General features: G+C 44.6%; 2 protein-coding genes across 10 annotated transcripts in view; both read left to right on the forward strand.

Annotated features, from left to right (window-relative positions):
• The window catches only part of PRDM10 (PR/SET domain 10), a 44,445-nt gene extending 19,321 nt beyond the window's left edge, over positions 1–25,124 (forward strand). For 6 of the 9 annotated variants that reach the window (XM_027699567.1, XM_027699569.1, XM_027699571.1 and 3 more), the window contains 16 exons: positions 1,198–1,270; positions 1,885–2,002; positions 2,949–3,078; positions 5,105–5,329; positions 7,856–7,867; positions 10,332–10,679; positions 12,416–12,571; positions 13,245–13,424; positions 14,320–14,430; positions 15,668–15,868; positions 16,629–16,772; positions 17,843–18,013; positions 19,803–19,943; positions 20,575–20,743; positions 21,356–21,468; positions 22,232–22,590. In XM_027699567.1, coding sequence (XP_027555368.1) covers positions 1,198–1,270; positions 1,885–2,002; positions 2,949–3,078; positions 5,105–5,329; positions 7,856–7,867; positions 10,332–10,679; positions 12,416–12,571; positions 13,245–13,424; positions 14,320–14,430; positions 15,668–15,868; positions 16,629–16,772; positions 17,843–18,013; positions 19,803–19,943; positions 20,575–20,743; positions 21,356–21,468; positions 22,232–22,465 — 2,526 coding nt within the window. In that variant the 3' untranslated portion in view covers positions 22,466–22,590. Of the gene's footprint in view, positions 1–1,197; positions 1,271–1,884; positions 2,003–2,948; positions 3,079–5,104; positions 5,330–7,855; positions 7,868–10,331; positions 10,680–12,415; positions 12,572–13,244; positions 13,425–14,319; positions 14,431–15,667; positions 15,869–16,628; positions 16,773–17,842; positions 18,014–19,802; positions 19,944–20,574; positions 20,744–21,355; positions 21,469–22,231; positions 22,591–23,732 lie in introns of those variants that run through there. The other 3 variants (XM_027699572.1, XM_027699575.1, XM_027699573.1) reach the window with 2 other exon arrangements.
• NFRKB (nuclear factor related to kappaB binding protein) overlaps positions 22,285–25,182 on the forward strand; it is a 22,342-nt gene continuing 19,444 nt past the window's right edge. Inside the window, exon 1 of the mRNA XM_027699563.1 lies at positions 22,285–22,303. The gene's annotated coding sequence lies outside the window, so the exon portion shown is untranslated. The remainder of the gene's footprint in view (positions 22,304–25,182) is intronic.

The following is a 25,182-nucleotide window of genomic DNA, read 5'->3' on the forward strand; positions in this document are numbered from 1 at the left end:
CAGAGTTAAAGACTGTTTATACACTCTAAGAGTAGGAATCTCTGAAGCTGAATCACTAGAAATCTTATTAATCCATTTTAAATGTATCCAAACATCATTTTCTCAGCAGCTTTTAAAGCAATTTGAAATCAAACTCTAAATCTGGATGGACCTGCCTGTAGAAGCATAATTTTTCTTACTCTATGTGTTAGCAGTATCTTTTGGGGTAAAATTGGTTTGCTAATTGAAAGCCAATTGCCTGAGCTCAGTAATGGGGTTTCCTCTCCAAGTGGATGTAGAGGATTCATACAAATTTTGTCCAGAGATTGGACTGTGAGGATCAGTGTGTTCTATATTACATGTCAGGTGAGTATTCCAGGAGCTCCAGGCTTTCCTTTTTGCCCAACCAGTGAGATTCCTACAGAGTAACACACACCTTGAAATGCCACCCACCACTACTGTGAAAATGCCTATGGCCCAGTGCAAGTTAAACTTGCCTGGATTTTTCATGCTGAAAATCTTTTCATGCCTTCTCTGAGAAATTCTCTTCTAAAACTGTCCTTTTTTAATCAAACAGATGAAATGATGCAAGGATGCAAGAATTCTCAGCTAGATGTGAGCATCTGCTTTCAGGCTTTAATAAACTTTGTCTTCCTGCCTCCTGTGGTTCTAAGGCTTCCTAAATCCCTCCTATAACAAAAGTGGGTCCATCGTGCTGCCGCCTGGCAGATCTTTGTTTTGCGAAGCAGGACTATATTGCTGTAATCCTTTGGAAGCTGAGAAACAGTTGAAATGAGTCTCTGTGGATGGTGCTGCCTATTGTCTATGTAAAGAGAGCAGGAAAGAAATGTGAAATCCCCCCAGTTCAAAGTTTTTCCATTCCTCTTGGTACCACAGCTAACAGGACTCTGCTGCTACGCAGTTGGGTTTGAAGAAATTTATCTTATTTCCTTTAGAGCTACTGGTAGTCTTGTGCTAGATTAACATTCATATTGGGAGGCTAGACCTTAAAATTAAGTGGAAATGCTTTCTGAGCAAAGCTCTTCTATTCCTCAGCAGGAGCATATTGATCTCACCAGGCTTTACTATTGAGTATGAAAGCAGCAGTAAGTGAGTGGTTGAGGCAGGTGAAGTAAATGTGTTGCTTAAAACCCATTTTCAAATGAATCCCCTTTAGTTCTGGTTTTAAGTGCTCTGTTACCTTTATTCCTGCTGCAGGTGTGGTATGCTGCCTCTTATGCTGAGTTTGTGAACCAGAAGATCCATGACATTACTGAGGAGGAAAGGAAGGGTAACTTGGGCTCTTCTGTTCTCTGTGTGATGGTCATTGGGTGTTGCACTTCTTATTCTAGAGCATATGGCCTGTATAGTGCTCCCAGATTTCTGCTAGGTTGGGAAAAGTTAAACCAGATCTAGATTGGGTTATTGGAGCTTACTTCCACTAACTCTTCTCATGCTAATATTACAATAATTTAACCTTTTGCCTCAGATTCTGAAAAGCATTAGGTTGCTGCTGGGAGAGGTGTGTTTCTGTACTCAAGGTCTAATGTTGTGTCTCTGTCATAAATTGATGTGCAGCTGCTTTAGACTGATCTCCCCTAATTTGTGCCAGAGACACCATCCTGTGCTCTTCCATACAGGGTGAATTTCAGAATCACCCTGAATTTTAAGCATTTGATAGTTCATATGAATTGTCCAAGGACATTTTTGTCTCTCTGTGATGGGCTGTGGTCATGGCACACTGCAGAGGGGATAAAAGCGAAGCCAAATGGAGCAGTGGGGGGTCTTCTGCAGCCTGTCCAACCTTCAGGGGAGAGATATGACCCACAGAGGCTTGGGGAAAAAGATGAGGTGTTTAATTGGTGGGGCTGAAATGCTGCTACTGACATTTCAAATTGAACACAGTTCTCAGGGAGCAGGAGAAGAACTGGCCCTGTTACGAGTGCAATCGGCGTTTCATGAGCTCGGAGCAGCTGCAGCAGCACCTCAACTCCCACGACGAGAAGCTGGACTTCTTCAGCAGGTACTGACAGCTTTGGCTTTGTTGTGTATCACTGTGGTACTTCCCCAAACTTGCAGAAAAGGGGCTTTGCCCTACAGATCTTAGGGACCAACTCAAGAGAGAACAGGTTGGCACCAGAAGGAAAGAAGGTGGCACCAGGATCTGACTGGTGTAAGAGAATTTGTGAAAGAAGTAGCTTGAAGGAAATAAATACTCTATTGAAACCAGTGGGATTTTTTTTTTCTTATTTGGCTTTTGGGGTTTTTTTGCCAATGACTTAAAAAATTGTAGTATTTCAATACCACAATATTGAAATACTGATGTTTCTCAGATGAATGGAGATACAGAGCTTTGAGGACAAGGCTTCTAGTGCCTTGGCTCCTTGTTGGGCTGGCAAGATAGTTGATCTTATTAAAAACTGAATCTACAAACATCCATCACAGAGCATTGGTGCCTTTTTTTTCCTGAAATGTAGCGAGTGGCTCTCGCTTTGTTTTGCTTTTTTGTCACAAAATTGTTCCCTTCTAATTAGGACCTGACACCAATGGCTAAGTGCTTTTTGGGGAGGGATGTTGTGGCTCTAGATTTTAAATTGGTTTCCTTGTGCACTTGTTCCATGTTGCTGAAAATGCTTCCAACACACTGTATGCTGGGGTGTTGGAAGTGGGAGAGTTGCCATGGCAGAGGACTTGCTAGAAGCCAGTGGTCCTCTCAGTCCCATGATTACTGAAATAAATTTAATGTCTTCTGGACTTTGGTTTCTCATAAAGCACAGAATAAATAGATACCAGCCAGAAAATAGTGTCTCTGCTGCCAGAATTTCTTTGGGTTTTATTATTTACCAGAGGCCATTGTTGCAGAGTCGAATGGGTGAACAGTGATGCTGAGAAAGAATGCATAAAATCGGTAGAGAATCCAAATCCATCTCTTTTTTTGTCTCTAACCTGTGGCACTGTGTGTTCTGCAGAGCCAGAGGCCGAGGTCGTGGGCGAGGGAAGAGGAGGTTTGGACCAGGCAGACGCCCCGGGCGCCCTCCCAAATTCATGCGCATGGAAGTAACCAGTGAAAATGGGGAAAAGTGTGAAGAAGGGACACAGGTATATTTTTGGAGATGGAGAGGAGGAAAAAAATATCCTGTGGGATGTAAACTCTTGACTAAAAAAAGAATTTGGGGCATTAGTGCAAACTGAGGGTGTGCTTTGGACTTAAACCTGAGTAATTCTTGTTTTCTGACTGCGATTCTCTGCAGGAGAGCACTCCACTTCCCTTCCACTGTAAAATCACTTGCATTTCTACAGCAAGTTTCATCCCAGAACACTTAGCAGTGAGGTGGGTTATTGCAGCAGTTTAGCAGCATCACAGAAGTAATTTAGACAGTAAAACTGTAATGGGAATTTAGGTTCCTATTTGTCCTTTCTGGAATGTGAGATCAGCCTGCTCTTATAACTGCTGCTGGTGGAATTAAATCAGTTTGAGCTATGGTTCTCTGTGATGTTTTAATATTAACAGAAGGGCCTCCTGTAGGCAGGCTTATTGCAAAATGTTCTTTTGCTTGTGGCTGTTGGTTATATTCTGTAGGGACCCAATACGATGCATTCAAGTAAAATGCTAAATTCTCTGATGCTGCCCATGCTTAGGTTACCACTAAGTCCTTTTCTGAGCGGTGTCAAAAGGGATCAGTGCTCTGTTTTATGATTTAGCTGAAAGCTGATATCTGGAGTGGTAATTTTCCTCTGGCATCTCACTGGGTCATGGCTCTGTGCTGACTCAGAGGGAGGAACATGTTCTCTGCCTATGGATTCCTGCTGCAGTGCCCTAAATGCTGCATTAAGTGCAGGCTGACCCTCTCTGCAGGCTGGCATGACACCCCCCAGCCCTCTTTAGACCAAATACACATACTGCTGCTCCCAAGCCCTTCACTCTGGGGAGACAGGGCTTGCTGGGCACAATCCCACGTTAATGTGTGTGAGTGGCCTGTGGACTAGAGGTGGCTTGTGTCCTGTCAGCTTGGAGCATGGCCAGGCCTGGAGTGTCTGTGCAGTGGAGCAGGGCCACAGTGATGTCCCAAGCCTTTGGAGGTCTGCCCACTTCTCTAAAGACCAGGCACAAGTTCTGCCTGAGAACTTGAGAGCCAGGATGTGAGCACAGTCTAATGTCAGTCAGGGTGGAAACTTGTCACCTAAACCTGGGCTGGACACTTGGCTGGTGTATTGTTCTACCAAGTGTCTCTCTGGTGAGCCAGTCCTGGTTTGTAAGGGCCTCACTCCTCCTGGCACCCTGGTTTTCTTCTCCCACACCCACTTTTGTGCTTTGACAGCACCAGCCTTGAGCTGACATAATTCTGGTGCTCTGCTTCCTAGCTTGTGCTTTTAAGTTTCCTTAGTTGCATGAAGTGGTGTCAAGTAAGGATCTATGTGTGATTTTTTTCATGTAATACAGGAGAATTCCATGCCAGAGAAGTTACTGGAACTTACAGGGAAAGAATGTAGATTTTTGGCATGTGCTTCCCACTCACAGCACCCTCCCTTTTTATGGTAATTCAAAAAAGGAGGAAAACAGCTTTGTGTGATAATTGTTAGTGATGTGTGCAGCTGGGTGGACAAGAGTGTGCAGAGCTGGAAACTGGATAGAAAAACACAGTGCACAGTGTAATCACCTCATTTGTCACTCTCTAGCACTCCAGAGAGTTTGTTAGAAAGAAGACACTACTAACGACGCACTGTAATGCTTCAAAGTGTGAACGGTTTCAACGAGACAGGAATTCTCTCCTTTCCCTGTTCTGCACTAGTCACTTTGGTTGTAAGATTTCTCCCATCATCTTTGGTTAAAGCAGAAATAGCCCTGAGTGCAGAAGATTGGATAATGTTGATTTTCTGTGACTGGTCAGCGGAGTCACCCACCTACAGTGCTGCTTCCCTGGCTCTGAGCAATGTTGCTGTAGGTGAAGGTGATGTGGGAAAGCATCAGTGGACATGGCAGGAGAACTGTAGGAGCTGGGGTGTACATGTTTTGTTCATAGCTTGTGATGAAAAATGTAGAAATCCTGTTGTCTGCTGAGTGTTGTCAAAGCGTTTCTCAGTGGGTGGGGGGAATAATCACCAGTTGTATGATTTGCGGTTTCAGGACTTGCTGCATTTTTCCAGCAAGGGGCAGTTTGATGAGGCTGGACAAGCCGCCCTGAACGGGCTGGAGCAGCAGGAGCAGACTCCGGTGCCGCCGGAGCCGCAGCCGGCCCTGGAGCAGCAGGAACCCCCCGCGCTCCAGGTGCAGCCGCAGCACGAGGGCAGCGCGGGGCCCACGCAGAGCACCATGACAGCAGATGACATGAGGAGAGCCAAGCGCATCAGGGTAAGCACAGAGGGATGGCAGAGCACAGCCACCCCCCCTCCATCCACTGTAAGCCAAGGAATGCCAGACCCACCTGCCAGGAGCAGCTGCTCTGACTCTCACTGTCGTATCCACCTCCAAATCTAAAGCATCTCATTCCTAGCAGGTTTCTTAGCACTGAGGAAGGCAAGTCTCACGTTAAGAACCAATATCTCAAGCGTTAGTGAGAACTGGTCAGCAGTTGGAGCTGATTGAATTGCAGCACAGTAATTCTCTCGGGGAACGCAGTCTGTCCGAGCTGGCGAGCAGGGGGGCTGCAAACAGCCGGTGGAATTGTGGTGCTGTGGCACAGACTAATGACTTGCTCACAGCACCATCTGTGTCTCTCAGAACTCTACTGCAAAGTTGCCGAAGAGGAACCACAACCACAGTTTAGATCCACTTAAATGGTGATATTTAGTGATTAAAATTCCTTTTTGGGGTAGAAAAACGTGCTTTTGAGATCAAAACCTGCACTAAGAGCTTTGTGTACCGACAGCAAACACTTTGAGCCTGAGCTCTGTGTCAGCTGGGTGAGCTGTTTTTTTCTCTACTATGTGTGGGAGGGAAATGATTCGAGCAAATAATCCTTGAAGTTGTGAAACTGGGAGATGGGTTTATTTAGCTTAAAATCTTTTCTTTTTTCTTCCGTGTGTAAAATTTGGATTAAAGAAAGGAACAGCTGCAATGGGGGTAAGAGTTCATTTTTAGGGGATGAGAAAGGATTAGGAAAGAGTTGAGTTGTTCTGCGTAGGAAGATGTTGAGACAAATTTTGCTTGCAGTTTATAGCAATACACGTGCAAGGCCAGTGGTGGTGTTACCCCAAAAATGCACATCTTGAAGGAAGGATTTGGCTTGGGCACACTAAGACTGAACAGTTTTTAACCATCTAAAGTGCTTGCAGTCTCTGAATGACAAGGTTCTACCAGTAATTTCATTTTCATAGATTAAAATCTTGAGAGATTTTTACTGAATGTATTGAAGGGAAGATAACAGAGTACAAAGAGAGATGCTGAGTTTTTGTCAGTAAAGAGCATGGGGAATGGACTGCTTACAGTGTGCTACAGCTTCCTCAGTAAGAAGAGAAAGTCTTGGCCATTTCCCTGAACTTTGGAACCCAAGATACGAACTTCAAATCTTCTGAAATAGTGAATATGGGAAGAAAGGTACAGAAATTCTGAAGTTACTTGTCTTGTGACTTAGCTTGGAAATTCATCACAAACAGATGACAGCTAAGAGGGTGCAGTGGTGGTGTAGTGACACGTTTGTCCCTCAAATCTTCCTAACTTCCCATGCATCTGGCAGCTCGTGTTCAGCAGAGTTCTGGAGGTGTTTCAAGCCAGAAGCATTGGCAGAATGGCAAACGGATGGTTGCACAGACCCTTCCATATTGCATCAGACTGTGAGCAATGAGCACTGAGTTAAGGCTAAACCAGCAAGCATTATTTTCTAAGCACTGAAAAATCACCCTCTGAACTCTCACTCAGCTCAGCTATTCACAGCACCTGCTTATACTAATGTGTACTTAATAATATAAGCAAGCAAACATTTGGATTTTAGATGTGTAGTATACATTATTCACTTCCAAAGAAAAGGTAGAAAGTCCTGACTCCTTGCTATAATCCAGAGACTTGTGTAGCTCTACTTCTTTATTATCATATAGGATTTAATTATCAAAAACAATCATTCTTTGGGAATTGCTTCAGCTTTTCTAAGGTTTAAGGCAGAGTGTTTTCATTCTAGCTGGAAGCAGTTATCTGTGGTGCCCCAGGATTCAAGTCCTGATGGGATCAGTTAATTTTTCAGCCTCTGCTTTATAGCCTGTGGAGTTTCCTTGGAGATCAGACCTTAACCGTGGCAGTTGTGTCCCCAGCATTGCAAAGAGATACACCCACCCTTCGAGATACTCTTTTAACACATTAGAGGACCATAGTGGTGCACAGCCAAAATGAATATTTGTTTTTAATTCAGTTGCGGGCAGTATCTGAAGTGTCTATGTGCTGATGCCAGAACCTGGCAGGGATAGAGATATGATTTGGAAAGCACAGTCACTTCCTTCGTGCTGAAAGAAATGCAACCAGTTGTGTAACAAGGAGTACAGCCAGTAAGATGAGGTTAGAAAAAGTCCCTTCTTAACTTTTTCACTCTTCTAATCCCTGCCCTATTGTCATCCTGCCCTAATTATTCCCTTCTGCTGAAAGGTTCTCACAGTGGCTCTGCCATGCACTGCATCATTGTAATCAGCCCCGGGGAACAGGAAAGGTCACAAAACACCTTCAAGATTATCTGTGGGTTTTATCTTTGCCCTTTAACTCCTCTTGAGCAGTTACTAACTACAGAGTAAACCTTGCAGGTCTGTTTAGTGTTTCCTGAGGCAAAACCCTCAAAGGAGTAAACTCTAGTTAGAAGAGCTGGCTCTTGTAGTGACCTGCAGAAGTCAAGGCTTCTGTTTTCAAGTCCATTGCATAACATAAGTATTTTTCTCTCCTTCAATGCTGCCTGCTCAGCTGGAGCTGCAGGTAGGTTTGGGTTTTTGTTTCATTGGGTTTTTGCTGTATCTAATCCAATGGGACATACCAACATCGCCTTCCATTGTTTTGTCCAGCTCCTGTTTAGTGTTTCCTGATTGACCCCACACTGTAAATTGTCACATTTGTTCTTCTTGAAGCAACCACTGTCCAGAACTAAGTGTTACCTGAAAAACTATTTGCAGAACTCTAGTTCTTTTCATGCCAATTAATTGCAAATTTAAGGTGGATATTATAGGAGTAAATTGCTTGGGTGAAGAACTGTAATATTCATCTTAAAGTTTTGGAGGATTTGTTTGCACAATTGTTTGTGCTGGATTAATATTATGAGTTAATGAGACAACACTTAGTTCTCTTTTTCTGTTTTTATAGTTGATAGTTATCTAGCCAAAGAGCAGTAAAACAGTTCACCCTTCTGTAGCCCTTGGATAGCAGTGGGACTGTGTTGAGTTATCCCGCTGTCTTCCCACTCAGCTCCCGGGTAAGGTACCAAATGATACCAGTGATACCAGATAAGGTACCAGTGATCAAATAGCAAATTCATAGTGCAGTTCAGGACTTGAAGTGCATTTCTTCAACTATATATGTTTTATTAGCATATCCCTGTGGTTCAGGGGAACTTATGTACTCATGACTCCATACAGCATATTAGTTTTTACGCAGCACGTCTGTCTTTCCAGTTCCTGGGGTGACTTACAGCAGATCTCTGTATTTCCCATTGTCTCACTTGTAAAATGGAGAATGGAGATGATGACAGTTCATTTGGAGCTCCTGTATGAAACTGTTAGGTTTTTGTGTAACTCCCCCGTTCCTTTCCTGGAATGGAAGTCTAGGTTTGCCTCTGCAGTTCAGATGGTGAAAAGGATCTTTCAGGCTCATGAATTTAATCCTTAACACAGCATTTCACAGTATTCCCAAGCTGTTCCCTCATTGCAGCAGAAGAGCTCCTAACTTCACTTATTCAATGTCAGCTGTTGGCAGGCACTTAAGGGACACAGCAAATGTCAGCTGTGTCAGCTGTCACATTCCCACAAGGAAAGGAGAGAGGAAACCAGGGGAATCTTTTTTCAGAAGTCTTGAACGTAGCTCAGGGAAAAGTGGGTCATATGGAACATGTGTGAGCAGGGGTATCAGCAATGTCTAGTGCTATTTAGAATCACGGAATGGTTTGGGTTGAAAGAGACCTTAAAGCTCATCTTGTTCCACCCCCTGCCATGGGCAGGGACACCTTCCACTAGCCCAGGTTGCCCCAAGCCCTGTCCAACCTGGCCTTGGACACTTCCAGGGATGGGGCAGCCACAGCTTCTCTGGGCAACCTGTGCCAGGGCCTCCCCACCCTCACAGCCAAGAATTCCTTCCTAATATCCCATCTTACCATGCCCTCCAGGTTATTTCTCTGGCTTCTGTGTGTAACATGTGAAAAGAGAAGACATCGATAAATGACGATTTATGGATCTTAATTTGGAGAAGAGTAGATAATGCTTAGAGTTAATGCTTAGAGCATTGCACTGTACTTGGAGTGCAGTATGGGTGACAGTGTGCTGTGAGATTTTATACATGCAGAGGCACCACCTAATTCCAGCTTTCCAATTATCCAACATGAAATTTTAATCCTGTATTGAAATGCAGATGCAGGACACACTTCCCTCTTTCTACAGGCAACAGGTACAGGAGCATCTGTTCCTCCAGCAGACACTGCTGGATCAGGACTGGGATGGCTCTATCTGAAAGGGAGAAGGGGAAGAGAGAATAATCAGGAAATGTCACAGAAAAGGTAGAGTGAAGGAAAACACACCAAAACAAAATAGGGGCTGAGAAGAGATGTTGTGCACAGTAAGAGTGGAGAACTGCTCACAAGTTGTTACCTGCTGTTCCTAAACCTGCCATTCTGCCCCTGCTGTCATGTTTTGAAACACAGTAGCACCTCTTGAATGTATGCTCCAGCAGAAGTTTTCCAGGCAATGCTAAACCCCAGCTGCACGTCTCTGTGGTGATCTTTGGTGAGAAGGTGATGTAAAGGGCTGTGGAATTTCATAAGCCCTGCTCCCGAGGGAAACAGGGCACTGGCTCACCGTCCCTTTTTATGGTGGCTGAACTTGTGACCTGATCCCCCAAAACCAGTGGGAATTGCAGCTTTTCTCAGGCCCAGGTCTGTACTGCAGAGAGGACTTGTCTTTAGCATGGCATTTTTCTGTAAAATAAGCTAAATAGAAGAAATCAGGGATGGAGAGGAAACTCTGCACTGTGTTCTGCTAACTCAGGGTGTAACTGCAGGTATGTCCCCTGACTCCTGCCTGCCACAGCCTCCCCTGCTGTGAAATGGAGACAGGATATGATGCAACATAACTTTTTGAAGTGTAGGTTCACTGCTCATCTGGTATATCTAATCCTGAAAATATCTGGATGTGGAATCTATCCCTAAAGAAGCTAAAGGTATCTGGGATGTTTCTTTCAGAATGCAGCTCTGCAGCACCTGTTCATCCGGAAATCCTTCCGGCCTTTCAAATGCCTGCAGTGTGGGAAGGCCTTCCGGGAGAAGGACAAGCTGGATCAGCACCTGCGCTTCCACGGCCGGGAGGGGAACTGCCCCCTGACCTGCGACATCTGCAACAAGGGCTTCATCAACAGTGGTGCCCTTGAGAGCCACATGAAGTTCCACATGGACCAGAAAACCTACTCCTGCATCTTCTGCCCCGAGTCCTTTGACCGCCTGGATCTGCTCAAAGACCACGTGGCCATCCATGTCAACGACGGCTATTTCACCTGCCCCACCTGTAAGAAACGCTTCCCAGATTTCATCCAGGTGAGGTGCCCTGCTGATTTGAAGCACTGCTATGGATTTTTTAGCCCTCTCCCTGTGAAATGCTGCACAGGAGTTCCTTTGCACATGATGAAGGGATCCACATCTGTCAGAAATTGAAAAGGAAGATGACCAAGCACTTGTAGATGTTGTCTTATGCCGCTGAAGTGCTCTGTCCACTCAGTCATCAGATGTGGTGCTTCAGTCTGGCATTTGAAGACACTGTACTGCAGGATGCTGGGTCCCTTATTCCCCAGAAATGCCCAAAGCAGAGGCCCTGGTTACCACAGCTCCACAAAAAGGGATTGTCTTTTGCCGTACTCAGCTTGTACTTGAACATACCTTGTCCTTCGTCATTAGAACTCTGAACAAAAAAAAACAGTGGTTTTTCGTCTTTAATCCCTTGCCTGGTTTTTGTCAGGATAATTCATTTAAACAGCTTGCAGAAATGCCAGAACAGATCAGGATACTCTGCTTCCTGACTTCCCCCCTGGGCTTCAGCTGGGCACTTTGTTCTCCTCCCCTGCACGCTGCTTAGGACTGCAATGGAGCAGTGGGTAATGCAGCTACTCTGTGCAGTGAGCAGAGCACTTGGGGAAGGTCATTAATAGAATTTAAAGATTCTATTTCTGTGTCCAGTAAGAGAAAAACTGAGACGTACCATTAATATATTCATTTTTCTTCCTAGGGACAAAGCAGTTGATGTGTCTTACTGAGCAGCCTGACTGAAATTGAAATGTAGAAAGCCAGTTTGTATTAGTAATAGGAACTGATAGACTGTCCACTAGGCTAAAGAGGAAAGGATGGGGAAAAGTGATTTACTAATACAATTCCATCTTGGCAGAAGCCCTTTATCTTCTGTAAATGTTGCACAAGGAAAAATGTTGATGATTCAGAAATGCTGTACTGCAACTTAATTCCCCATAAACTTTCCCATGCAAATGATCAAGTCAGAAGAAGGATCCATGGCTTTTTTCCAGCTATGCAGCTATATTTTTGAAATTTAACAATGATTATTTTCTCTTCTTGCTATATGAATAATCATGTCTAGTCACTGCTGCCTACTTAAATACTTTTATGTGGAACACATAAAGACACCAAGTTGTTCCATGTATGATCAGTATTAGAATATGGTAGAGATTTAATTAGAGATCTGTTTCTCGAGTAGTGCTTGCATTTCAAATGTCAAACCTCATTAGTTCCTTTATTTGGGTGGGGGGAACCCCACTAGAAGTTTGAAGTGGTCAAGGATAGTCCCAGAGTATGGAGAAGTAATTGCCATTCAGGAATGGTGTGCAAATGCTTTTCTGATTAAGGCTCTTTTTTTTTGCCAATTGTAATTGCACTCTCATTCTCTCTGATTGAAAGGAATTAGTCCCTGCATTTAGATTTCTTACAAATGAAGGGAAGATAATGAACCTCAGATGAATGTGTTCACTCGAGGGTGATTCAGTACAACATCGTGGACCTTCGCTGCCCATTAAGTGCAACTGTGCAATAACTGATGCCTTCAAGAATCAATCTTGAAGAAATCAAATCATCCATCCATAAAGATGTTATGGCTTTATAGAAACTATTGTTGAGATATCTGTTCTGATCAAATACTTTTTAAACCAAAACAGATTAGACAACTTCAAAACCTTTTTCCTTTCTTTCTTATTGCGAAGGGTTTCCCAGACTGTTTTACCACTCACTTCTCTCTTGCATAAGCTCCATTTTTGTATGATCTGCCATTCCAGGTCAAGAAGCACGTGCGCAGTTTCCACTCTGAGAAGATTTACCAGTGCACAGAGTGTGACAAGGCTTTCTGCCGCCCCGACAAGCTGCGGCTCCACATGCTGCGGCACTCGGACCGCAAGGACTTCCTGTGCTCCACCTGTGGCAAGCAGTTCAAGGTGAGGTGGCTCTTGGCTGGACCATTCCTGATACAACAAACACCATTTCTTGCCCTCCTTCAAGTAGATAAGCTCATGTTCTCAAAGGTGGAAGCAAATAATATGTGTAAACATGGTAGACTTGCCTGCAAGTTGCACGTACTGCTTGGTGTTGTATGTGAGCTACAACATTCATTCCTAAGGGGTAAGGCCACCCCAGCATCTTATTTCAAACAGATCTTATTTCTAATAATTTAACAGCAAAGGAACTTTCTATCTGCTCATTAAGAACTAGATCATGATTCAACTCTACTAGCAGGTGCTTGGGTTGTATTGTTTATATCAGTTCAGTAAAGAAACTGCTTGCTGATACCAGTGAATTAATCTTATTCCTGACAGAGGTGCCTGTGTCCATGGCATCCATCCTGTCAGCATGTCATCCAGATGCCTTTCCAAATCCCACCAGAACAGATGGAGCGGACTGTGAGCCAGGTAAACTGCGGTGGCAGCAGCCTGCTCCTTGTCACTGAGCTTGTAATGGGACACTGAGGGACTGGACGCTTTTGGGTGAAGAAACACATTTTTCTGAGAGGAAAAGCTGGAGCGAGATCCCTGAAAACTCACACTCATGACAGGTCATAAGGCAGTCACTGGGGTGGTGCTGACATTTTTCTCCCTGATTGCTCTTTCCCAGAGGAAGGACAAGCTGCGGGAGCACATGCAGAGGATGCACAACCCGGAGAGGGAGGCCAAGAAGGCCGATCGGATCAGCCGCTCGAAAACCTTCAAGCCCCGGATCGCGTCCACCGACTACGAGAGCTTCATGTTCAAGTGCCGCCTCTGCATGATGGGCTTCCGCCGCAGGGGCATGTTGGTGAGCGCCTGGCTGCTCCTACAGCCTCCTGCTCTATCCTGATCAATAGTTAAAGAGGGAAGATGGAATTCCAGTGGTTGGAATGCAATGGTCATAGAAGGCTTTGGGCTGGAAGGGACCTTAAAGCTCATCTTACTCCAATCCCCTGCCATGGGCAGGGACACCTTCCACTAGACCAGTTTGATCAGAGCCCTGTCCAGCCTGGTCTTATCCAGCCAGGATGCTGTGAAACAGGGTGAATTTTATAGCTGAGTTAAGACGATACATCTTTTTTTAAACCTGTGTGTCTTATCTCCTCAGAAAATGTGTCTTTGCACATTTCACTGCCTGCCTTGTGTGTCTGGTTGTCACTCCCATATATCAACGCTAAGTAATGCTGACTGATGTATAATGTATTTAACAGAACATGAGATGAAAATATTGCCTACTTCAGCCTTACAGCTTCAGTTTTCTTACTCTCTTTCCTGTGTTTTGTTTCTCCCCCTTCTTGAGGACCTCTCCTGGCCATGCCCTGTCACTGCCTCTGGGTGAAGGCTGTATTGCAGCAAGAGATGTTGTTTGCAGAGGTTTCATGGGGGCTGTGATCTGGGCAGAGGCCCTTTACACTACCTCACTCTCAGCTGCAAGACAGTTCTGGCAAGCTATTTTACCCCTTCCCATCTTATTTTGATTAGAGAAACTGTAAATGAGATCTAGCAAGACCACATTTACCTTCAGCAGCCTACTGTGAGTGCACAACACCCCTTGCAGCAGCAAATGCTTCTGGTGCTGCTGACTTGCATCATTCACTTATCATTCACTTCCGCTTTGGTTGTTATCCATGTCTGGGAGAAGCAGCAATTGTTTGGTTTTTAGCTGTAATATGTTCCTGTTCTCTGTGTTTCTTTTTCCTAAGGTGAATCATTTATCAAAGAGACATCCGGACATGAAAATAGAAGAGGTGCCAGAGCTCACATTGCCCATCATCAAACCCAACAGAGATTACTTCTGTCAGTACTGTGATAAGGTGTGTGGGAAGTCACCCCTCAGAGGACAGCTCAGTCCCAGACCTGTATGCAGCCAATTCGTCTCTGTACAGAAATCTCTGGCAGGGTTTGTAGCTTTCTCTGAGGTGGTTGCCAGCAACATTCTGCTGTACTGTCCAAAAAAAATGAAGACAAAATGCACTTAGGCCAAGGCAGTGGAATGCTAATTGAAAACTGCAGTTATCCTTTTCTGCTATCTTTGGCATTGGAAAACAAATACTGTGATCCAGCAAACAGTCACTGACTCTTAGTCCTGTGTCAGCCCAGGATTAAGTATCCTGTCTGTCTATAGTTCCTGAACGCTAAGTTCTTTTGGTTTCTGTATCACTCCTAAAAGTCTAACTCCTTTTATTGTAAGCTGCTTATTTAGTCACATGCCAGTAATTCCAGTGTTCAGTGGAGCCTGAAGCTGTTTCTGCAGTGCCTTTGCGTTCCCGCTCTTATTCCCTGGCCTTTGCTTTTTGTGCATGGGGGCATCTATTTACCAGGCAGTGTATTTTAAATGTCCTTATCCTCAGTATATTCTTCTGTGATGCTTCCTTTCTTTTCTTTGAAGGGAGAAAAAATAGTTTTAAATAATATTACAGAATATTCATTTGTTGCTGTGCCTAAAAAGAATTAAAAAATATGTCAATCACCAAACTAAAACAGTTTGATGCTTTGTGTGTGAGGAGAGTGGAGGCATCAATCCTCATAACAAATGAACATTGGGCAAATTACAGCTTTGATGATCAGTGGCTTCTCTTACATTTGACCTTCAAGTACCAGGCAAAAAGGGTTTTCCTCTTGCCTCCTTGTCCTGCTCTGATTCTGGTTGTGGCATACAGTATGTTCTCAAAAGGCTTCTGTGTGCTACACAAGAAGTTAGTTGTTTGTTTTACAGATTGATTAAGCACTGGAAGGTTTATATATGTTCATGCATTATGTTGTAATTTTGGGGGGATATAACTAAACATAGAGAATCACAGAATATGCTGAGCTGGGAGGGACCCATCAGGATCATCAAGTCCAATTTCTGGCCCAGTGCAGGACACCTTGGCAATCCCACCATGTGCCTGAGAGTGTTGTCCAAACACTTCTTGAACTCAGACAGGCTTGGGGCTGTGACCACTGCCCTGCCCAGACACACACAGACCTTCCAGATCAAGATAACTGGTAGCTGTTTTCTGTGCAGACATCAGCAGTGCGCCGTTTTAATTCCAAATCTTTCCCCTGCAGGTGTACAAGAGTGCCAGCAAACGCAAAGCACACATCCTGAAGAACCATCCTGGTGCTGAGCTGCCTCCAAGCATCCGGAAGCTGCGCCCTGCGGGCCCGGGAGAGCCGGATCCCATGCTGAGCACCCACACCCAGCTCACAGGCACCATTGCCACCCCTCCCGTGTGCTGCCCTCACTGCTCCAAGCAGTACAGCAGTAAGGTACGAGGCATTTTGGCCCCAAAAGGCACAGCCTGTTCCTCGTGATGCTCTTTCACCACAGCCCCTGTCACCTGTCACTCTTAGTCTGAGTCAGAGCGCTGGTGTCATGGCGTGTGCTGACAATGCAGTTACAGCCTGCTTGTTTTAGGGCTAAAAGGTTCCCTGAATAGAGGACACAAGCTTGAAAGAAGGAATGGAAAAGTTATCAGACCGTGATCACAAATGGAAAGGCTTGGAAACTGCTCACTGACAGTTACAAGGGAGAGGAGTGGGGAAACAAAACACAGAAAAGATGACCTTCGGAAAAAGTCCCCAAAATACTTGGCTGTGTTGGGGTAAAAAGCTACTGGATGTGCTGTTTGGGGCAATATTTCAGTGTCAGGTAGCTCTAATCAGCAGCAGCTTTCTGATCCTTGTTTCTTGACCAGAGCATCCCATAGTGTGAATCTTGATGGTGCCTCACTGAGGGAAACCTAAAAGGTGCAGTTGCCTGGACTGGTGGATTTCACAGAATCCCAAAACATGCTGAGTTGGAAGGGCCCCACCGGGATCATCGAGTCCAACCCTCAGCCCTGTACAGGCCCATCCCCAGGAGTCACCCCCTGTGCCCCAGAGGATCATCCAAACCCTCCTGGAGCTCTGGCACCCTTGGTGCTGTGCCCACTGCCCTGGGGAGCCTGGGCAGTGCCCAACCAGCCTCATTTCCCATGGCCCCAAGCAGTGTTCCTGCCCATCCTCCTAACACTGTTTGTTTCTGTAGACAAAGATGGTACAACACATCCGTAAGAAGCACCCAGAGTTCGCTCAGCTCCCGAACACGATCCACGCCCCGCTGGCCACGGCCGTCATCAGCTCCACCCCCGCTGTCCTGGCCACCGACAGCAGCACCGGCGAGACCGTCGTGGTAAGGGCTGCAGGCTGGGGGGGGACAGCCACAGCACAGGCCCTCTGGTATTAGTGATCTTACTTTATTTGGCAGACATCATTTTAAAGGCTGTGTTAGGACATGATTTGAGATCATGTCTGGTTTTGAGTCTGGTTTAGTTTTGCTCTGCCAGGAACTGTGTATTTCTTTCTGGAGCTCTTAAGGATTTGCCTTTTTTCCCTAGCTCCATTCCCTTCTTTCATTCAGACCTACTGATTCCACATAATACATTCACACATGCCTAATGAACTCAGAAACACACATCTCATGGATTTTCACTGGCTGGGACTACTCCCCTGAGGTATTTGCAGTTCTTGGGATCGAGAGAACATGTTTAACAGTGACTGGGAACTGGATCCAGCCGTGTTCAGGGAGTCAAGATCTCTGCAGGCCTTTGGGCAGTGCAGCACTGACTGATATGAATCTCCAGTGGCTAATCTCTGTTAATACATCAGCTGCCACAGAAGTGAAAGCTGAGACTAGAAAATCTGACATGTATCCCTCAGGAGTGCTGGGATGCTGCATAGTTGTAGAAATCCTATTGATCACAGTTTAAAACTGTTTGAAGACTAAGTAGATAAAAGACTGTTTTGCTTGAAAAATGAGAGGTTCAATCAGGATGCTGTTGGCTTCATACACCTCACTAATTAGATATTAAATGGTTTTACTTACTTCAGAAATACAGTTGTCAAGAAAAGTATCAGTCTGGAGGAGGAAAGATGGAATATGACCATGAAGCACTTTTTGACTTGGAAATGAAGTCAGCTCCTTACAAATGCAGGACTTTTGTTGTCTAATAGAATATTGTTAAGTCAGAAGGTTAAAATAATTATTTTTATTATGGTATGTTAAGTTAGCCCTTAATGGTCCTCTAGTGGATGATCCCTGGTGATTACTTATGACCCCAACCTCTGCACACATTGAGCTCTTGTAAATAAATGACCAGGCCCAAGGTAAGTGTAAATTCAGTGAGAGGAAAGAACTACAGCCCTGCAAAAGTGCATCAATATGTGAAGATGGTCTGTATCTCTCTCCTTCTCCCTGCTCAGACAACAGATTTACTGACCCAGGCCATGACAGAGATATCCCAGACCCTCACCACAGACTACCGGACTCCCCAGGGGGATTACCAGCGCATCCAGTACATCCCTGTGTCCCAGTCCACAACTGGCTTGCAGCAGCCTCAGCACATACAGCTGCAGGTTGTTCAAGTGGCCCAGGTGAGTAACCTGCTGGGGGTCTTGCTGTGCTTTTGCCCCCTTCCACACCAAACCTGTGCATTCTTGAGGCTGTAGCACTCAGAAGTTTGTTAAGGAGTAGTTACATGTCGTAGTTTGGCCTAGGCCTTCCTTGGTGACCAGCTTGTAACCAAGGAAGTGCCCAGATTTACCCGGTATTCCCTACGATTTTTACGTAAACTGGGGTATAAGAAGAAGGGAGGAAAGGCCTTGGCTCTCTTTCCTTCTGGCGGCTTTGGAGGTGCAGATCTCCCTGTGTTGAGTCTGTCGGCTTGGAGAGTGAGGCCTGGTAAGGCCTTGTCGACCTTGGGAGGCAGAGGCTGCTGGCAGTCGCTCCAACGTGACTCTCCCTTGTCCCAAGGAGAGTAGTAAGATATTCTCTGCTAATTCTTTTAGTTGATAGACCTTGGGCTACTGATCGGGATAATATATATATATATATATTATTTTGGTTTTTGTTCTTCCCTTCCCCTTTCCCTTTTCCCTGTGAAATTGTATATATATTTCAACTGTACATAAGTGTAAATATATTTATATATATATTGCTTTGTCTCTCTCTCGTTTTCGGTTCTTTTGGTTTTTTTTCCCCCTCTTCTCCCTTGGTTTGGGGTGGGGGGGGGACTCCTTGTGGTAAGGTTTGGAGACTTGGCAGGAAGCCAGTTCCAAACCATAACATTACAAAAGGTGGTGCAGACCATTTCTTACAGATAAATCAATTGATAATGCTTAGGGTTCCCTTCATAAGCATCGTGTACTGGGCATAAATAGTCCTGCCAGCCTTGGTCAGCTTGCTGGAGACATACCAACACAGTCTTGACTTAATTCTCCCCATCTGGGCACCCTCGCTCGAGTCTGCTCCAGGAACGTTTTCCAGCAACTGGAAAAGTGGGTCAGTGGGTGACCTGTTTTCTGCAGTTCAAGACTAATTTGTACTTCCTTGTTCTTAGTGAACCAGAGCCAAAATTTGGGAGTACAGAGAGTGCTTGCTTGTTCCCTTCATATCATCTATTAGAATATTCATTCCCTGATGATCAACAGCCTCCTAAAAATAAAACCAGAGTAACTGAGCAAGATATCTCAGGCAGCTGTAAGGAATCACTGTAGCCTTCAAGTCTGTTATCCACTGGGTAAAGCTGAAACTACCATTTGTTTGGATTTGAATCTGAAATTCTGTGTTCTCTCTGGCCCCTCGTTACAAATCAGGTTATGAATTGGATTAATAAAGGTCTAAACAATGGCCCCAGTTAATAGTGACTGTGGCTGTTGTAACCATACAAGAGCATGAGTACTGATTCCTGCAGTATTATTAATATTATCAAGACCTTAATTTTATCAAGACCTGAGACTTGTAATTAAGTTACTGCAATTGGTATCATTAGCAGGTGTTGTTCAAAAAATCCATTAAAAGCCTCTGGCCCCTTGTCTTGATGCAGACCTATGCCAAACTACAGAATTGGATATGCAGATCTCAAGTATGTGAACATTTTATAGAAAGATGCTAATCCTGGTTTTCAGACTGGTCACTGCCACAAGCAGCTTGTATGAGCTCAGACAAGTCCTTACCATTGAGATCACCGAGATAAAACCACCTCTGTGCCATTATGTCTGTTAAATGTACTTTACCTCCCAGGAGTGCAAAGAAACTCAACAGGCTTGAGCAGGAGTGCTCCACTACAGCTCCTACCTCAGACCTTGTGTCCCAGAAGAGATTTACATGGCTGCTTCTGTAAAGAATTTGAAATATGCACCTCTGCTTATTTTTTTTCCCCAGGCTACCTCACCTCACCAGTCCCAGCACTCCACAGTGGACGTTGGGCAGCTCCATGACCCTCAGACATACACCCAACATGCCATCCAGGTGCAGCACATCCAGGTCACAGAGCCATCGCCAGCAGCTCAGTCATCACCACAGGTACTTCCCTCTTCTCTTGCAGGGAATCTTTTCCCTGCCAGCCTGTTCCGCTGACATATTGCATGTGCTGAGGCAGGAGATGGTCTTCTCTATGTCACTTAAAGGACCACACATGAAATGACTCTCACATGAACATCTCTGAGATCATCGAGTAGTTCCCAGGTGTCCCAGGATGTATGAGGGTGTTTTGTTGTGGTTTTGTTTGGGGTGTTTGTTGTGTGGGTTTTTTGCTGGTTTTTTTTTCCCCTAAGTTAGAGATAAATAGTTGGGAACTGACAAATTTTGCAGCTTAAATAGAGTTTGTTGGTTAAAATATGTAAATGGAAACTGGCATTCCTCAAATATTTGAAGTGCAGCTCTTTGTTCTCTTGGGTAGAATTTAGCCTCTAATCTCCATTCTCTGCCACAGACTCACTTGGGCAAACAACATTTCTGTTTTTCCTGGTCTGTGCTTACTGGCCATAAAGTGAAGCAAGTTAGAGGAGAGAGAGAAGAGTTTTGCATTTCTTATGCTTGATGTGCTCTGGAACCCACCCTGTGTTTTCCCTTTGTAAGAAGGATGTGTCTGGAAGAGCACAGAGCTATGCAATCCTTACCACACCAAGAACACTTACACCTTTTTTTTCTTTAGGTTGGAGGTCAGCCTTTGAGTCCCTCCTCGCAACAACCCCAGCAGGAACTCAGCCCTTCACAGATGCAGACTGTGACACCGACACCAAACCAAGGCCTGCAGCAGCAGCAGGGCTCCTCAGTCCAGCACACATATCTCCCCAGCACTTGGAACTCCTTTCGGAGCTACTGTGAGTGTCACAGTACTCTCACTAGTTGCCTGGCCAGTGTGTGTGACTAATATGTGCCCCAGCTACCAAACAGGATTGTGTTTTCAGAGCTCATTATGCTTTGTGGTTAATATTCATAGAGATCAGGAAGATAGAGTTTCAGACAAATGCAGATGGTTGTTGTAGCTCTTCTGCCGTAGGTCCATCCTGATTCCATATGTGGTTTGGGCAGGCATACTGGGCTCCTTTATTCCAAAGAACTTGCACTCAGCAAGAATCCATATGCTGGACAGCAGCTAGTTCAGATTTGGATGAGTGCCTGAAAGAACTGTACAGAACAGGAGGGTGACAGGAGACGATTTCTCATGTCCAGGCAGCTCTGGATGGTAATTCTGTGATGACTTGGGTCAGAACAAGGTGTGTTGTCTCCGCAGGAGTTGCCCAATCTGCAGCTGGTGTTACCTGGCATAATTCTGTTGAGGCCTGTGGAGTTTGACAGGGCTTTACAGCACCTGAATTTCTGTTCAACACCCACTGTTTCAGACTTTATATCTTACTGACGTAAGACATGATCTTTCAAAGTTGTCTTTGAGTTTGATTCAAAGTCTTGATTCTCCAATTTCTATGTTTTAGCATCAGAGATTCAGATGATGACCATCCCCCAAGGGCAGTACGTGATCACAGAGACCGCTGTGGGTACCCCGGTCACCACTGTCAACACGGGGCAAGTGAAAGCAGTTACTCAGGTAAGGAAAACAATCATGGCCGTTTTTTCATCCAGAATAATACATCAGACGTAAAGTCTTCAGCTTGAAGGTTAAAGCAATGCCAAATTGATGACTGGGGCACAGAGTAAAGCATAATGTGGTACCTAAAGAGGTCCAGATTGCACAGTACAGTCTGTGTGTAGCCATTTACAGAGCCCACACTGTCTGGCCCTTGTGTGTATGACTCCTTCCAGCTTAAAGTGTTCTTTTACTCACATTTGCAGGACAAAGTATTATTTAGTGGTACTGCTTAGTCTTAAAAATATTTATGATTAAGCTGTATGTATTAAACCAAATTTCAGAGCAGCTTCTGGGAACATTTTGATAGCTTGTTGTTATCTGTAAGGTTACAAAATAAGAGGAGTTCCTGCTGTCTTGTCTTGTAAGCAATCCAGCACAAGGAGGCAGGCAGGCCATTGCACTGTGTTGGTACTGGACACTGGGAGTGCAACTTCTGCTAGAATACATGGAATATAGAAAAAACCTTGCAGAATACTTGTATTCAAAATTGTTACTTTAATCTGAAGTGATGGGTTTTGTGTAATGAGTTTAACAATTCATAAATTATCCAAATGCCAAGTCCAATGTCCTTCAAATCAAAGGACAAGCGTTATGTTGCTCTCAAATACAGTTAAATGAAAGAGTTTCATTTCCAAGTTCCTTGTTCATCCCAAAATACCTTCCAGCAGACTATTAGAACAGAAGATACAATGATCAGTAATCATTTCTGTTCCCCCTGCAGACTCACTATGTGATCTCGGAGGGTCAGCCCGACCTGGACAAACAAACGTCCTCGCTGCCCAGCGAGGTGCAGGTGGGTGTTTCCCAGCCCCCGGTGCCCCCGGAGCCCCTGGAGTCCCAGCCGAGCAGCCAACAGCAAACCACTCAGTACATCATCACCACCACCACCAACGGCAGCGGGGGCAGTGAGGTGCACATCACCAAACCCAGGACTTTCTCAGCAGAACACGAGTGAAGCAGCCCCACGGTGTCATCTACTTGTCTTGTCACATCCCTGGCAGCCCAGATGTGGGGGTACCCTGGGGCTCCGTATGTTTTGATCTCTGTTCACTTACCTTCAACTAAAATCTTGGAGCTCTTGTTAATGCTTTAAGAGGGTTTAAGTCCCCAGCGACCATGAAGTACACTCAAAATCCTTCTGGGATGCTTTTATGCAGCTTTTAACAAAAAGGACAAGAGAAATGAAACCTCTCCTTGCCCTGGATTTTATTTTTGGCATGTCTGCTGACCCTTATTTTCCTTTTTGGAAGTGTCTCCAGCGAACAACTTTTTATTTCAACTGTATGGGAAAAGCTTGCCTAGCTGGAGGCATCCTGGCAGATTGTTGTATGTATATTTTTAACGGGAGCCTTTAAACAGGAGGACATCATGTAAATTGCCAGAGTATGGCAGAACTGCTTCCTGTGGCTTTGTTTCAGCAGCCAAGGTGAAAGGGAATGTCCCAGCTCAACATGAGCAGACTGCCTGGAGAAAGGAGCAGCAGCAGCCAAGTGGTGGCTCCTTGTGTCCCTGTGTGGGGATGGATCAAACAGTGAAGCTGTGAAGATGTGCCGAAGCAGTCCATTAAATTATCCTTTTTCCAGCCCTCCAGAACTGTTTACATGCTGTTTGCCCTGCCCTGTGTTACCCAGCAGCTCCACAAAGAAGGAAAAGGGGAGTCTTGTTGTTGGACAAAGTGATTGAAATCATAGTAGCACCCGAGGGTACTATGGAGCCACTGTTGTCTCTTTTCCCTGCACTGTTTGGAGGCCAGGTTGCTTTTTTTGCCTGTAAACAAAAAAAAAAGGCTCAGCTTAACCTGCACTTTTGACCTAAGATAGTTGTGCCAGGAGAAAATGAGGGTACGGGAGCACTGCTCTGAAGGGACTGGGTCCTTATCTCTGTGGCCACCTCAAAGTGAACACGTTTCTACCCTTCAAGACTGGATGGAGAGTTGGTTACTCTGATTTTTTTTCCCAAATAACCTTGTTAACAATGCACTGTAATTCCTTTGGACAGTTCCATAAAAAGACCAGCCCTGGACTCAGGAAACACACCAGAAACATGCTTGTGGACCACTATTTATGGGACACAGAAAGCCATCTGTGAGGGTTGCCTGCTTTGGTGGACCTGGTCCGTGTACAGAATTCATGTTGCATTTAGGGACCAGGAGAAAGGGAAAGAGAAGGTTTATCTTTTAAGGCAGTATAATATTTTTTTCCTTACGTAATTCTCCTTCACAGGTCTTGTTGGTTGGTTGGTTGATGCATTCTGGTAGTTGCAAGAATATGTCTTAGAACTCCATTGACTCCTGATGGGATACACCATGTATGTCTGAACCTCCATTCTCTGCTGGAAAACTCATCTCAGAATGTCTGTGCATAACAGGATACATTTATTTATAAAACAATAACAAAGAAGGATATTGTGTCTTAGAGGCCCTTAAGACAGAAGAACTTGGAGAGGCTTTTTGATTTGTTTTCTCTTGTGCTGCACTGAGTGTGAATGCAGGACTCTTTCATGAGTATTCCCATGGATTTATGTGAGGATTACCCATGAGTAAGCACTACAGATTGTGGTATCAGGTTTTATGGAGTTAAAGCTCTTAGACACAGGAGAACTTCACACTCAGGCTGGACAAGAGGAGCTGTGCTTCCTTGTGGGCAAAGCCTTGTAGCGGGTATTGCTTTGGTAATTAACAGATCTGTTAATATGGCGTGGAAAGAGATGAGAGAAATCAGATGGCAAATCCTGGCCAGCTCAGAACTGTTCTGAGGTAGCTTTAAAGAGACTTGCCAAAATGGGGATTAATTTATTCCTGGGATTTCACTTCTCTTGCTGTACCACCATCTTGGGGCATAAGTAAGCTGGGTAAATTTAAGGAGGACCAGAGCTCCCATTTAGTGCAGTGATGAGTGACTTTAAATTTCATGGATTTGGGAGCCCATTGACTGTGGTAGCGTGGCCAAGTGACCACAGTGCCTACTAATTAATTTGAATTTGTATTGCTGAGGACTTTGGAATTACGATGTCAGGCATTGCAATGATGTTGGTGTGGGAGAAGAAGAGGGAGATCTTGTCTTGGCTTTCTTCATGCTGCTGCTTATTTAATAAAGAGCCAAAAATAGTATTAGTAGGAAAATAGCAGACTTGGAAATATCCAGGGCAATACTGCCCTACAGCAGCAATTTTAAAGTCTTAAATGTTTGACAATAGATGAACATCAGACTTGTTCCCATTAACAATGTTGCACATGTGGGGTTTAAAACTATTTTGCTCTATTCACCTTTGTTGGAACGGTTTATGAACGAGGACAGTTGTACCAGTTATTTAAAACGGAAAACTACAACAGAAAACCATTTTAAAACTCAAATCTTCCTCATCAAAGTCTTTACTCTGTCCCTCAGCAGCATAGTCAGGCCATCAGCCTGACATAACTGAAGTGATTCCAAGTGTCCCAAGTTAAACTAATGCCCTGTTATGGAAGAAGCATCCCTGGAAATGGAAGTACCATGAATTTTCCTTCCGAAGTAAGGAACTACAGTGATTGCACAGTTGGCAAAAAGCAAGCAAGAAAATAAAACAATGATTGCATGGATTTTTTTTTTTTCCATTTCTGCAGTGCAGAAGGTATAGGATGTATTATATTATTATTATTATTATTATTATTATTATTATTATTATTATTATTAT

The sequence above is a fragment of the Neopelma chrysocephalum genome, unplaced genomic scaffold, assembly GCF_003984885.1.
Source record: "Neopelma chrysocephalum unplaced genomic scaffold, ASM398488v2 Primary Assembly neopelma1_138, whole genome shotgun sequence".
In the NCBI taxonomy this organism is placed as follows: domain Eukaryota; kingdom Metazoa; phylum Chordata; class Aves; order Passeriformes; family Pipridae; genus Neopelma; species Neopelma chrysocephalum.